Source organism: Dermacentor silvarum, chromosome 1 (genome assembly GCF_013339745.2).
Source record: "Dermacentor silvarum isolate Dsil-2018 chromosome 1, BIME_Dsil_1.4, whole genome shotgun sequence".
Classification (NCBI taxonomy): Eukaryota; Metazoa; Arthropoda; class Arachnida; order Ixodida; family Ixodidae; genus Dermacentor; species Dermacentor silvarum.
This window is the reverse complement of record NC_051154.1, coordinates 295,906,465-295,921,145: the sequence shown is the minus strand read 5'-3', so window position 1 is coordinate 295,921,145 and position 14,681 is coordinate 295,906,465. Positions and strand designations below refer to the sequence as shown.

The 14,681-nt window shown below is 44.3% G+C and overlaps 1 protein-coding gene across 1 annotated transcript in view; it reads left to right on the top strand.

Moving 5' to 3' along the window:
- LOC119437240 (superoxide dismutase [Cu-Zn]) overlaps positions 1 to 11,926 on the top strand; it is a 72,594-nt gene extending 60,668 nt beyond the window's left edge. The window contains exons 4-6 of the mRNA XM_049660378.1: positions 6,433 to 6,502; positions 7,412 to 7,529; positions 10,695 to 11,926. Of these exons, the coding sequence (XP_049516335.1) occupies positions 6,433 to 6,502; positions 7,412 to 7,529; positions 10,695 to 10,808 (302 nt within the window). The 3' untranslated portion in view covers positions 10,809 to 11,926. The remainder of the gene's footprint in view (positions 1 to 6,432; positions 6,503 to 7,411; positions 7,530 to 10,694) is intronic.
- The last annotated feature ends 2,755 nt before the right edge of the window (positions 11,927 to 14,681 follow it).

The window sequence follows — 14,681 nt, the reverse complement described above, 5'->3', positions numbered from 1 at the left end:
AAAGCGGCGAACACAGTCGGCGATCGTCGAAATGTGATCAGCGGCAAAACGCGTCGGCTTTTATACCTGAGTCATCGAAGGTTGCAGAATAATCCCTGGTACGCGCGTGTCTTCCAGAAAGTTCTAGACAATTCGCGTCGCTCATACAATCAGATAACATAAGCGTCGGTGAAAACAGGCGACGGAAAGAAGCATCGATAACGTTCTAGAAACTTCCGATACAGGCGCGTCCTGCGCCGAGCGATAACGTTTAACATTTGTTAGCCGGTGGAAAGCGGCCATCGGCGAAAGATAAACTTGTATACGTGTCAATATATATATATATATATATATATATATATATATATATACATTATTCGTGTCGGACGTACGTGCAATCTTGTTAATGAAATTCGCGTCTGTTGAGCTGTATTTTGGTGTTGGGCAGTTGTGAGTGCGTCACAATAACTCTTACGTGAGAAAATGACGTCTTCTTAGGCATGCCATCGGAGAAGCGAAATCATCTGCTGTGCCCTCTATACTGGTATTTTTGCAAAAAGGCATCAGATGCACTATTGCATACACTGACTCAAGTTCGTTGTTGTTTTTTCGTCTTCTTTTTTTCCTTGCATGTGGTAATGTTTGCACGTACAACAGTGTCACTTATACTAATACTTCGTTTTATTTTATTGATTTCTTAGGGCAATTTAACTTTTCTCTATAAGAGAAATAGAGTACCGGAGGAGGCGTACTGGCTTGCAATCACTCCGGTTGGGCCCCATTTAACCCTAACTACCTCTCTACTGCAATGATGAAGCATTATTTGCAAACATTTTTTACTGCAAAAAATGTTAAGAGCGGAAATATTTCAGTAGTGAAGGAAATTTGTTATGAACAACTTCAACGACAGAGAATCCGTGCTGCTCCCTCCTTTTCTGCGTGCGCATGATTTGCAGACGTTACTGCAGTATAAAAGGATAAGCAACACCTGTTTTCGTTCCTCATACCTTCAACATAGCTTCCCCCCCCCCCTTTCTCCATCCATGTTTTTGCAGGTACCGGCCTCTGCTCTCATAGGGGAAACAAAAAGCGCAAAAAGTAATTTCCGGTGATCCCACCTGTGCATCTGTGCAAAACGAGTGTTCTTGAGGTTTCCTTTTTTTTTCGCTGTATACACGCATCCAATTAAAACCAGAACCTTTTATAGCTTCAGGCTCCTAGGACACAATATTCAGGTAACTGACAGCCTCAGGACATCGACTTGGAGTGGCCCCTGTGTATTTATACTTGCTATCTGCCAGCATAAAGTGGAACATTTATGCAGGGTTCTTTCAGTTAAAGAGAACGGGTTGTGTGCACAGCTGAAAACTGCTGCTGATTGTGAGTCTGTGGTTTAGGTATCTGCTTCTGGACGTGAGGAGAGCGAGCGAATAGGAAGTAAAGGGAAGGAAGTTAACGAGATTTTGTCCAGTTGGCCACCTTACACGGTGAGTAGGGAGACGGGGAAGGGAAAGGGAGAGATGGAGAGAAATATCGGTAGTTCAGAATAATTGCAGGCCCAGATCACAGGCGCAAGGTGCATTGTGCCTATCTATGGTCGGGTACTCAAGTTCGTTGCCTACAGGAAAAGCAGAAGGGCTCGTGTAGCTTTCGGGGATACTGAGGATTGAGGCAAAGCTTCAAGGACCTCCACCTCAGGTAAATGGCGATTGTCAAGTCTATTCAAGGCCCACCGCTAATTCTGGCGCTGTCCATCGAAGCATGAACACTGGCAGAGCAGGAAGATACTAGACGTATCACATCTGCACTGGCCGCATACGGGAGAGTCGGCGATTCCCATGCCGCATCAGTGTGAGTCCGTGAATGCTACTCCCACCTAGTACCGTTACGGCAGTGTTCATCACAACACCCGCCGGGGTGGCTCAGTCAGCTAAGGCGTTGTGCAGCTGAGCACGAGATCGAGAGATCGAATCCCGGCCGCGGCGGTCGCATTTCCATGGAGGCGAAATGCAAAACCGCCCGTGTGCTTGCGTTGTAGTGCACAATAAAGAACCCCAGGTGGTCAAAAGTAATCCGGAGCCCTCCACTACGGCGTGCCTCATAATCAGAGCTGGCTTTGGCACGTAAAAACCAAGAAAGAAGAAGTTCCTAACAACGCGAATGATTTCACAGTAACTGCAATCGCAATGATGAGTTGACGCCCCCGGCAGCGGTGGTTGCCGTTCTGCGAGTCATTTCAGCAAACCACCGTGATTTTACGGACAACATGGCGAAAGTCACGGAGCATCTCACTGGCCGGCACGTTGTGCTGCCACGACGGCAGAAGAGTGAGCTCGTTGCACCCCCACGGGACGGGAAAGATACGCAGCCGCGAGCCCCTTTCAGGAAACCTGAGAGTGACGAGCCACCACGGAACGTGCCCTTACACAATAGGGAACGTAACTACGGCAGTGTAGATTATTCCTACACGGTTGTCGAGTGAACGTTGTTCTAGACATGTGCATAAAACTGGACTTCTGGTGGGCACTGTTAAATAAGTGAGTGGATTTTTTTAGTTACACTAAACGAAGACAAATTGGGGAAAACGCATTTGGATGCATAGCTCCTGGCAAGTTGAAACCCATAACGAAATTCTCCAAAGTAAATCACGTAAAATTAGACGTAGCACAGACAGGAATACGTGACAAAAGCTGGTAGCTTTTCGTGAAGCAACGTAAAGAAAACATTTTAAAATATACAATGCAGAACGTAAAGTAAACAATGTAGATATATGGAACTTAAGCAAATAAATGTTACGCTCAAAAATAATCCTCTGGCAAATATAATTTTAAATGCAGGAAAGCAGATTGTGATAATACACATTCATGGATGACTGTGAGCTTTAGGGATGAGAGAAATTGGACGCCTGTTTGAGTTCTGAAGGTAAGGTGTTCCAACAGGGCTGAGCTGAGACTGAACATTTTTTGCCTGCCATGCATTACAGACGTCAAGAATTAGACAATTTCTGCAATCGTGTTGCATCCTTAGTAAAAAAGTTGGTCGCAGACAGCCTGCAGTTAATCTTGCGATAATAACTATATCGACACTCCAGGCACGTTTACGTCGTCGCCGCCTCCGCCGTGATTTTGTATATGAAGTCCAAGAGAGAGAGTGTGTGATTATGAAAAGAAGAGGCGCTATTTTCTGCAACCGCTTAGGGAGCATGACTCAGCGCCTTAAAGTCCATGTGCGAGAACATCGCGGCCGCATGCCGTATGCTTTGGGTGGGAGTGGAAGCGTGCGAGGGTGAGCCGAGGATGGTGGCTCGATATCGCGCGCGCGAGGGAGGAAGGCCAGGTGGAAGCGCGACGTCTTCCATTGCGCTCATAACAAAGGAAGGGGGGGGGGGGGGTTATACTGCGGTGGCGGCTGCGTATGGTGTGGCTAAGGGCGGATGAGCGGACCCTATCTTGAAAGCCCTCTGCGGTAGGTACAGCGTCTAGGCACGCTTATGGCGGACAACTTAGTGTGCGCAGTGTTCTCGCCGCTGAGTTCGCGTTGAAGCGAGAGGCAGCATGAAGTGCAATTCGCTCGCTACTGCTGCCGCTATTCCTCACGCCAGCGATTTGACAGCGACTGTACGCGGTCATCGAGTGAGATGTGTTCATCATTGCCTGGGTGCGCGTGACACCACGCTTGTTAATTTCGTAAGCGATTGTTTGAAAGTTATATTGCTGATCAAACCATCGTTACTTCGCAAAGCTGTCTAATAATTTGCTATCGCAATCGATGCTTCGCGTTTCGGGTTAAACTACGACTTTTTTACATTGCTATTGCGAATTCAGAACATATTGTACCAATAATATTATTCCTTACATTATATTAAGTACCCTATGTGCATGTGTACTATGTATAAATGCGTCATTTAATATGTCACGCTCGTCATCTAGATTAGCATGCTACAAGCGTATGGTCAGGCAGACATCTCCAGCATTCAGTGAGGAATGGTTTTCTCTCTTCTCTCTCACCATGCTATAGTTTACCAGTATAAGAATATTAAGGGTCAGTAAAAACGTAAATGGCAAAATATTCAGTTGTTAAAATAGGGGCTTTGTATTGGCATTGTAATGGGAGGAAGATTTAAGCCCGACAGCCATTTTTTGAAAAAGTGCAACTAGCTCAATGTGTGAGCAATAAGTTGGGCCCCAGGATACAAGACAGTACGACAGGTGACAATGAAACAAGCTTAAACAAATTATTCGAAAGGTTTCTACATCAAAGGAGTATCCGCGCTTAAATAGCATAGATCAGGCTTTGCACAGATTGCCACGAAGCTCAGGAATATAACGTTTCCATTGAAATGAAGAATTGATAACAACGCCCAAGTATGGCACAGTGCCTACTGCTTCAACGAGGTGTCGGCGAGCTTAAATAAACACACCAAAAGTGTGTACACCTTTACAGAATACCTTCGCCACACTGCGTAGTTCAACTGCTTACCTTTAAGATTGGAGCCAGCACTTTGCGAGGCCCGAGTGAATATCAAATGAAATTAAAGGCGCCTGAAAATTTACATCTTGTGTTGCCCTCTACAGTTTAAATGCGCAAGCACTTCTATGGTTAGGCAACGAGAAAACTGTCCGTGCGTCCGTCCGTCCATCCTTCGAGTAAGACGATCGCTTTCAAGATAGAGCAGCCAGCAGCAATGTTTTCGCCAGCTGTGGAAGAAAACAACGAACAACACTCCAGCAGTGGCACGGGCGCGAGGGGCAGTATCAGAACGCTGGCATAATCAGCGGCATCGGAGCCAGCTATGGAAGAAGACGATGACGAACGCGCGAGCTGTGGCACGAGTGCGTCTCTGTGACCACGTTACATATGTCACGCACTAGGCACACCTTTAGTAAGCCAGAACTGTGGTGCAGGCGTGGTTTCGGATCTGGCACACCTGGCACCACTACCTGCAGTAGTTTCCTTGCCACATCAGTTCACGTTGCGCCGCCTTCAGGAGCAGTTCATGTCGCCGCAGCGCTTTCGCATTCACCGTAATGGCGCCAAGACGGCTGCAGCCGCTGAGCAGTACTATGATTACCAGCAGTGTTCAGCGTGAGCACTCAATAACAGGTCGTTACTACGAAATGCGTACGCATCATTCAGATAACTCCCTGAGGAGATTCCACATCAGCACTGGCGCATTGGCCAAACAAGGTCGCACTTGGTAACGAAGCACATACGTGTTGCTGCTTCTGAGAGTTGGCATGAAAGGGTGGCAGTGGCCAACCGCAAGTTTCCAAACTGAAAAAATAATTTGTTAATTTTGATCTAGTTACCGCCATAACAAGATGTTTTATGTCAGGAATATTTAAGGTCATCTCGTCGGGTTGTCGTGTGCTTTTGGTCATCTCTTCGGGTGGTCGTTAAAGTTGTCAATGTACGATGTTTACAATTAACACTGATGACGTTCCGGTCTGAAGTCACGGCTGCTCGACAGTTACGTCTTACTAAAGGTGTGCCTAGTGCTACCCTAATTGTAAACCTTACGTGGTCACGTCATTTATTTATTTAAAGGTCCTTACAGGCCTCGTGAGAGGCATTGGGTAAGGGCGGCATCACAACGAAAAGGAAAACAGCATGCATAATTGGTACATAATATACACACACGATTAATTGGCATAATAATGAATGATTTCTACTTCAAACGTCTCCTGCAGTTTCTTCTATGCCATGGCCAGAGAACCCCCAAACCGGTCAGACTTAACAATAGAGTAAAACAAGCATAGTGTGTAGGCTCGAGCGCGTAATTCTGCCGCGCTTTCTTTTAGACATAATCGCCGCATGTTGTGTAGAATCATGCTGTTACCATTTAGTTGTTTTTCATCCATTCTTACTGCTATATTGCATTGCAAAGACGCCTCCCGATTTAGGATACTAGATGCGCCATTGACGCACGTACTACGAGCGCTTGAACAAATGGGTTCAACTTCAACTTTTGACGCGCAAGCTTCAAACGGCCCATTGAGCGAAAAAGTCGGTGTCTGTCGTCTGGAGAAGCGAAAAATGGCACCTAAATTCCCATTGGCCACGATGCCACGTCACGAGCGCGCCTCGACGGAGCTGAGTGCTGGCGTTCCAGGTGTTGCGCGAGGGGAGTGGGCATCGCAGAGACGCCACGTCACCCTCGCTCTCGTTCTCGGAAGTCTGTGTTATCCGCGCGTTCCTTGTCTGCGCAAGCTCTCGCCTGCGTTCGAACAGCGCCTCGGTTTGGCCAAATCAAAGCCCGCCTCAGCTTTCAGTTGTGTTCTCAGTTTTGGAGAAATGATTTCAGGGCCCATTTAAATTTATCGCTATAACTTCTCAGTATATTCGCCATTAGTCCTTTCTTAACGCACTACACTCATCGAATAAACCCAGTCTGTTTTCTCTACCGGTTCTTACTATACTGGAATAATTGTTCACCCGCAATTCTCATTGCAGGTTGCACGTCAGCTGGTTCCCACTACAACCCATTCGGTAAAAACCACGGTGCTCCATTTGACGAGGATCGGTGAGGCCATTCTGCTCTTTTTTCTAGTTCTTTGGATCATCAAAAGGGTCTGTTCTATATTCCTTGTCTGATGTGCCGGTTCTAATACGAACAACAAGATATTCTCAAGAAGTTGATAGACCCTGTAGTTCCTAGCGAAACCATAGACGATGGGACGTTGGTGTAGAATTCCGTACATTACATAAAAAAAGGAAACATGAAACTAGAGTCGTCGTTACGCTTATGTTGATGTGTTCCAATTGTATATAGTAATCATGAATATGTAACCTGCTGTTTGCTTCTTCCCGAAAGTACTTTCCAACCACAAAAATTAATGTAGCCCGTAAGCTGAGTTAAAACATTAAACTAAATTCTGCAGTATTTATGCATACATTTACATATTTGCTTTAGTTGCTGCACCTTTTTTCACTAAGTTGCCCAAGACGAGTCTGATTCTCACAACAAAACAATGCATTCTCATGATTGTAATCTCTTAGCGTATTTGCACGTAATAACATTTTTAGGCTCTTTCCCATGAAACCCCACCGAATAGAATGTATTTCCATCAGCAGGTTTTTCAACAATCTGTACTCCACATATTGGAAACTTTCTGTTGTGTAGGAGCTTTTGATTTCGCAATGATATGCACGCTTGTTTAAAACAACTATTACCACTTCACAGCAGATCGTGAAACTGAGAAGAGGGGTCTTCCTTGGCATTGTCGCTATCTTCCATTCTGTTATGAGTATATTCCTCTGCTTTTAATTTTTATTTTTGTAATAGCGACTTTTTTTTGCCCCACTGAATAGTCTTCGGACTGTAGTGTGTAATGTAACTCTCAAGTGATCTAGTCTATCAGCAAAGTACACAATGAATTCTTTGGCCACGCTGTGCTTCTGCCAAGTGCTGACATGGTTCCGCTTATTCCAGTCACGTGGGAGACCTTGGAAACATAGAGGCAGACGAGGGTGGCTCTGCAGTATTTGCACTGACAGATCACCAACTAGAACTGAATGGCGAGCTCTCCATCATTGGCCGCTCCATTGTGGTAAGAACTAGTCACATTGAAACTTATATCGTAATAGGATGAGTGAACTATAATTCGTGAAGTGGCCTTCTTATCATTGCATTGGTATCAAGTTTCTCCGGTAGACATTTAGGTCCTGAAAATCTTCAGTGATTTGTCTGCTCAACCACCAGACAAGCAATATTTCAACACTTATGAGGAACTCATGTCAGGGTGATGTTACAAGCAACGTCAGCATTTCCCTGCACAGCAGATGCTGACATCCTTCACTTACTCGTTCGATCTGCGTGCATAGATGTGATGCGCACTTGGTTTACCATAAACACATGTGTGTGTTGCAGTCAATGTACATTCCCAGTACGTAATTCAAATTTTCAACTCATGATAGTTTATTGTAAACGAACACTTTTTGCTCAGAATTTAAAAAACTCGCAGCAGCGTTACACAGTGTACAGCAATGTAAACATACATACATTCCATATTCACTTGCGGCAACCTTATGCAAAAGAATGGTGCAAGAATAAAACGCCTATATTGGAACGTCAGTTCCTGTGCGTCACTCTCTTTCAAGTTCATGATCACGTGAGCATCTGCTTCATGCGGCGCTGATAGCGCACGTCTTTCTCAGGTGTATACCACGCGTCGCGCTTCCTTCACGAGCTTCAAATATGAAACTGCCATTTTATTTTTCAAGCAGTGCCGGCCACGTATTCCATGAAGCGTAGATATCTAACCACACCTTTCTCGCATATCAAAGATCACTTAGCAAGTATGAAGGTTGGCGAACCCTTACACGATATTTTAATACTAAAGTTTGCCTCGAAATGCCTGACCTCGCCCCATCGACGTTATCGTGGCGTTATGACGCAGAGCAAACTTTGCGGTAGTTGTGTAGCAATTGGGCTAGGCATGATCGTATCGCTAATAAAAAAAATAGCCTGGCTGCTCTCTAGCGTGAGGCAGCAGCAACGACCGCAAGAATAGCAGCGAGCCAATGTAACCATGACTTCATGACGCAACCACCTGCTGGAGGGGAGGGGGGGTGTACCTAAACCAAAACCGACAAGTAGAAACAAGTATTATAGTAAATTATTTGTATTACGGAGCTATGACACATGCCAAAATTTCTTCTATGGCTTAGCAATACACTTTGCTGGGGCAGAAGACGAGAAACATAGCGGCGAGAAGGGCGCAAACTGCGCTGAATGACGATACACTTGAAGGTGACTTAGCGTACTTTGCGCATACTTCACGTGTTTTAGCCGACATCGTCGGGAAACGTGAATGCTGGTACAACACCAACCCGGAAAGTGTAGTGTTCATTTTGGGCCGTTCGGGGAACGGTCGCCACCATCGCCAATGGACCTGTTCCTGATAGAGTTAGTTCGAAACTTCAGACTGTCTCAGACAAAAATACAGGATTTTCGGTAGTGAAAGAACTGTTAAAGGTACTGACCGGTGAACATTCTCCTACAGTAGAGAGCACTGGATCGTCGAACGTTCCGAACTACAAACATGTGTCCCGGATGTTCAACGTTGCTTTTCTGCATACAAACCAATACTCGGTGAAGAAAGGCAAGACATAAAACCGAAAATTTTGAGATGGTGCTTGTTAGTGACTACTTTCACAACTTCTATTGTGGTGTCTAGTCACACTAAATTTCGGATAAAACTTGTAACACAAGCAACTTGCCTCATTCTCTTCTATCGAGAAAATAAATTGAATTTAACCAAACGGGGGTTTAGTGGGTCGAGTTCCTTATAAAATCGTAATTTATCCTCAATTGCGCAGTGGAAGTTCGAAGTATTTGAGCGTATACATGGTCCTAAAAGACAATATTTGGCACCCATACATGCCTTAATTGGCCGCTGTAGAGCCTGTCATATGGCACTACAGTGTTTTACAACATTTTTAATGCCTAAACATTCGCTCACTACTTATGTCAGATGTGGGCGGATCCACTGCTGCTGCAAGAATGGCTTATTCAGTGAAATAATCAGATCATATACAGTGGTGCCATTGCCAATCGGCGTAGTTTATGACATGTGATGAATTGGCTGGTCCCTGCGCTATCCGAACTGGATCGTGCTTAACACAGCATGCGTTATAACAGAATGCGAGGCTCCCTAATGCCCAAATTTGTGACCTGAGCGCACAGCCTTAAAACTGATGTGCTAATGTAGACTACATTTCCACGAATATGTAGCGCATGGCCTTATATTTATTGCGTGCTTAATGTGAGATGTTAAAGGCTGGATTCACATAGCTTCTCGTCTGTAAGGATTGTTTGCCATTTGTCGGCGGCCTTCACTGATAACGTGTCCAACTGCATGACTGGCTGGCAGTCAGAATGCGTTGTAAGGCACGAAGATAAGGTTTCTGCACATCAATAGTACAGTAAAATATAACTAAGCATAGTAAATAAAAAAGAATTACGAAAGGTGGTGTGGATGGGCCTGGTATTGTATGGACTCAGCGTTTGGCTGATGCAGCATGTAGCGGTGTCCTCGATGGCTGCAGCTGCGCCTGCAGATGCGGCTGCAGTGGTTCCGCATCGTTGTTTTCAAGGGTCATTTGATGACTGGTGACGCACACTGGTTTAGAGCATGTAGAGGGCGAGAGAGAGGCAGTAGTAGAGAATGATAGCAGGACGCGTGCCCTCCTACTTCAACACTTCGCAGCATTAATTGTCTTTGCCGGTCGTTCTTACGTAGAACGTTCTTACGTAGATTGCATAGCGTCTACATGCTCCACCAATACAAATCGTTCAAAAAAATTGCGAATACAAACGTAGTGTTCTTTACAGCCTGTTAAAGTTTAAAAATGCGTAACAATCCGACGCTGGATAAAATGAATGGTGATCCGATAAATTGAGCTTGCTAAGGCGTCCCCCTGACAATTTTTAATTTGGGTACACCATTTCGTGCCCCCTATTCTGCATCTTCTGAAATATATGACATTACTGCAATAAATTTCAAATATATGTAATGTTGCTGAGACTTTTTTCAGCGCATTTGATAGAAATTGTCAGTGCCGAAACTTTACGGCTGTGTTCTATGACAATTGATGTCGAAATACAGGTGTTCTTTCATTTGCTGTGATCAAAAGCCAGCCTCTCTAAATATAGTTGTGCTCCCACTTTTAGTCTCCATAAAACCATTTCCTTGTTTTCAATATTATTCCAGGTACACCAAGACAGGGATGACCTCGGCCGCGGCAACTTTTCAGACAGCCTTACAACCGGACATGCTGGAAGTCGAATAGCTTGTTGTGTCATTGGCATCGCGCCGGACAGTTAGAATAAAAATATTTGGCCGTGGATATGCGGGTATTTGGCATGATAGGAAAGAGCGGGAGCTCTTCACCTCGCAAGGGCGTTTCTTGAACTGAAGAACACATCACTTAGTTGTTAGCACCAAATAACTTTACTGCAACTAAGGAAACAAAAATATTAAAAGTTCCGCGAATTCCGTCAAATTCTGATAACACTCTGTTCCCGCTAGTAATTCCAAAAGCAATATTTGCAGTACTTATTTGGCGTGGCGCGCAGTGTGGAGAAACAAAATGGGTGCTTATGCAACATTGTTATTGGTGGCAAAATATTTAGATAGCCTGAATATTTCGTACATTGCATTATTTTAGCACCGTTCGAACCTTCGGAATAAACTTATTGTGACAGTATGTTACTCATCCACGTAAACGTACCAAGTGGTGTCGTTTGCGGCGTAGCAAATGATGAATCCGAGAACTTAGTTCAGGCTGTAAAAAAAAAACTGCGTTTCGTTTTGTTTGCAAATTGCAGAATCCTTTACCGGTAGTGGCTTATAGGCGTTTTGTGGATACAACCGAAAATACAAAAGCTTACCTACCTATACATAAAAATTCGCTGAATTGCGTGCGCCACCCCCAAATTTATTAACTTTACGCGGGAAGAACGATACCTCTACTTCATCATGTTGCATGCTCTGAAGATACAAAAACCAATCATCACCTGATTTCTGTGCCCCACCTCATCTTTATTACGCTAAAAACTGCATTAATACCGAAATCAAATTCAATAGCATAACGAGGGTCTGCTGCCTGCCAGCATACTGCAAGGAAGACAGCGACCCACAATGCGTTAACTTGCGACAACGACTTCATTAAGGCAAAAGCCTTAGATGGCTCATAGGTCGCAAAATTGACTTTCCGGCATTATGCTACCATAATTCAAGCGCTTGCGCCAGTATTACTTTATCAATAAAAGAGCTCCATTATCTGTGTTCGCGTTGAACAGAAATCCTTCTAAATAATCATTGTGATGACGTGTGGTTTTCCCGGTTTTGTTCTTTGTCGAGCAATGTACACGTGTCTTATTACGTTTTGAGTAGTATAAGTACGCCTGCAAGAATTGGAAATAAATCTGCTGTTAAAGTTAGCGCTTTGTGTTTGCCTAATTTGCCTTTCCGTGTGCCTCTCATTCAACCTGCGCTACAAGAAAGTAGAAGGCACCATATATACATGCCCATGCAGGTATACCCTCGTTGACGGAAGTGTTAAAATAAAATACAAATTCACTCAGTGAGCCTGCATGTGCGCCTTGATGGTCTTCATACACTTGCCACAACCGTTATAACGCGCCATTAACTACGCGGAACCAGTGGCAATGTCTTGGCTACAGAAAAAGTGAACAAGTAAAGAGAAATCCGTTAATAGGAAGTAATAACGTATTCGAATGAGAATGTCAAAGTGATTTAATGAATGTATCGTGAGCGCGCAGACTTTCGCCTTTATCCTCTTTAGCGTATGTTAAAGTGACTGTCAACTTTTTCTGATTAGATCGCCATACATATACATAACGCCGAAAGCACCAGAGTAAGAGTATGAAGGTAACAAATAACCACAAAAACTTCGTGAAAAAAAAAACTGAAAACTGGCTTTTATTCATCAGTTTGACGTAACGCCAGGTTGACAAACTCCTCTTTTACACTCTTAACATTGTCAAGGCAGGATCGCCAACGTCTTACTGAATGCTGCTATGTGTTTGGCTGGAGTTAGTGATCAGATGGCCAAATACCCAAATGTACGCAGATACATTTCAAATAATAATAACAAAAAGACGAGAAAAGAGGAGGGAGGGACGTCTGTTACACGATGGGAACAAAACAGCAGATGTCCATCCGGCGCCGCTTTTAAGTGCAATCATTGCTTCTCGCATTGAGAGATTTCGAAGTATGTAATCGATGGTTGCGTTTTATCTTAACATGAACGCTATCTCCAATACGTAGCGAACATTTTGTAGCTAGAATTGAGGTGGCCAGACAGAGAGAGAGAAACAACTTTATTTAGGTGGCCAGACAGAATGGGAGAGAATACTTTAAATAATGTGGCCTCCAGTAGATCTTGGTTAGCGACTCTAAGAGGGTTCGCGGAAAACGGGCTGAAATAAGTCCAAAGCAAACTAACTGTGAGCGTCGACCTTAGACTTAGGCCAAAACGGGACTGCAACGAGTATGTTTTTCGAGGCCAGAGACTAGGACCATGAAACTACTTGTTGACAACATAGTCATGTTGTTTTTAGTTACTGTATTGCATATATGTTATTTTGCTTTACCTATGCGGGCTTAAACGGCACAACATAAATAAAATATTACCTATTCGTTTCCAGTTATTTCTAAGTCACCGCGACCTGTCTACATGTGCTGCTGAGCACGAGGTCACGCGTTCTGCAGAACACCTGTATGCCCATCTTTATGGGTTAATTGAAATACCTCTTGAGGTAATAATTTGTCCGGAGCCCTCAACTACGGCGTCTCTCGTAGCACGTGTACTGTTTCATTGCAACGGTAAAGCCAACCAGCCAATCAATTAGTCATGAAAGAATCACGAAATCCGTCTTTATAAAACAGTCTATCGCCATCATTCAGGGCGACGCATCTGTTGGCCTCATTTTCAGACGTCGCGTCTCCACATTTCTTATCATTTGCATGCTTATTCGATGTGAATACAAGTTCAGCTTCCGTACTTCACTTGTCGGCTAAGCATGTGCTTATTTGTGCTGGTATCTCACGTGCTGCTGACCGCTGGAAGCGTTTTGCGCTCACAAGCGTCTGTGCACCACCCCAAAAATCAGATTCTTCGTCAAAGGCGGTTGGTTTCCTATCAGAAATATAGCTACACAGAGCCCAGCACAAGTTGGTGGTAACTCTGCGATGAACTGTGATGGCTCCGATGGAGCGGTATTGCATTGTCAAAAAATGTAACTGTTCCTCATGGGGATAGCTGACAAAGGTTCATTGACACTTGCCGATGCATGGAGTCTTCCGCATCTCTTTCTCGGTACAGTGAACACCTTCTACTCCCCACGACATTAGTTAGATCGCCGAGATTTAAGCTCATTCTCGATGACGACTGTGGTACTTCGACCGTGACCTGAAGCCCAGAAAGCGATACGTGCATTACTGAAGCTCGTGATTTCGGCAGACATCGGGGAGCGACTGTATATCCCTTGTGCACCTTTAAATGAAGCAATACTGTCTCTGTTCTCTTTCTTTTCAATCAATAACCTGCTTCTCCCTGTGTGGTGCAGGACACTGTACGTGCGACTTGTTGATCTATCTCCGTTGATGCTGAACTCCAATGTATTCCGCGGATTTCCAGAACTTTCTGTGCACATACGGTATATATGCAAAATTCTGCAGGTGCGCTTCTCCACACACCTTGTCTGAGCTACCCAAGATGGTGGACCTCAGGCTACAATCGTAAATAAGGTCTTGATGCGCTGGCCGGTGACATCTTTCCTGCCAACTTGTGTCCCCTTTCCATTCAAGCTTTCACAAAACGCGTGTCTCCTTTAACTGTCTAACTAATGGGAACGCAGCCATCTTGGTAAGGACCAGCTAGATGTGGGGAAATCCCGCTTCCGGAATTTCTCTTATCGTCTATATTCAAAGTGAGGTAATGTAAGAAATAATTACGTATTATTTTATTATCGGGTATGAATAATGATATCGCGTCTTTTCTTAGGTCCATAAAAAGTCACTGACTTCTTCTGCTCAGCATATCTGCGAAACAAAAGCCGAAATATTTTCGCTTTCTAACCCTAAACAATGAAGATGGCATTGAGAAGAAAAAGCAATTCATATCACAATAATTTTTTTCTAAGGTTGACTTTCTTCGCACGGCGCATTTAT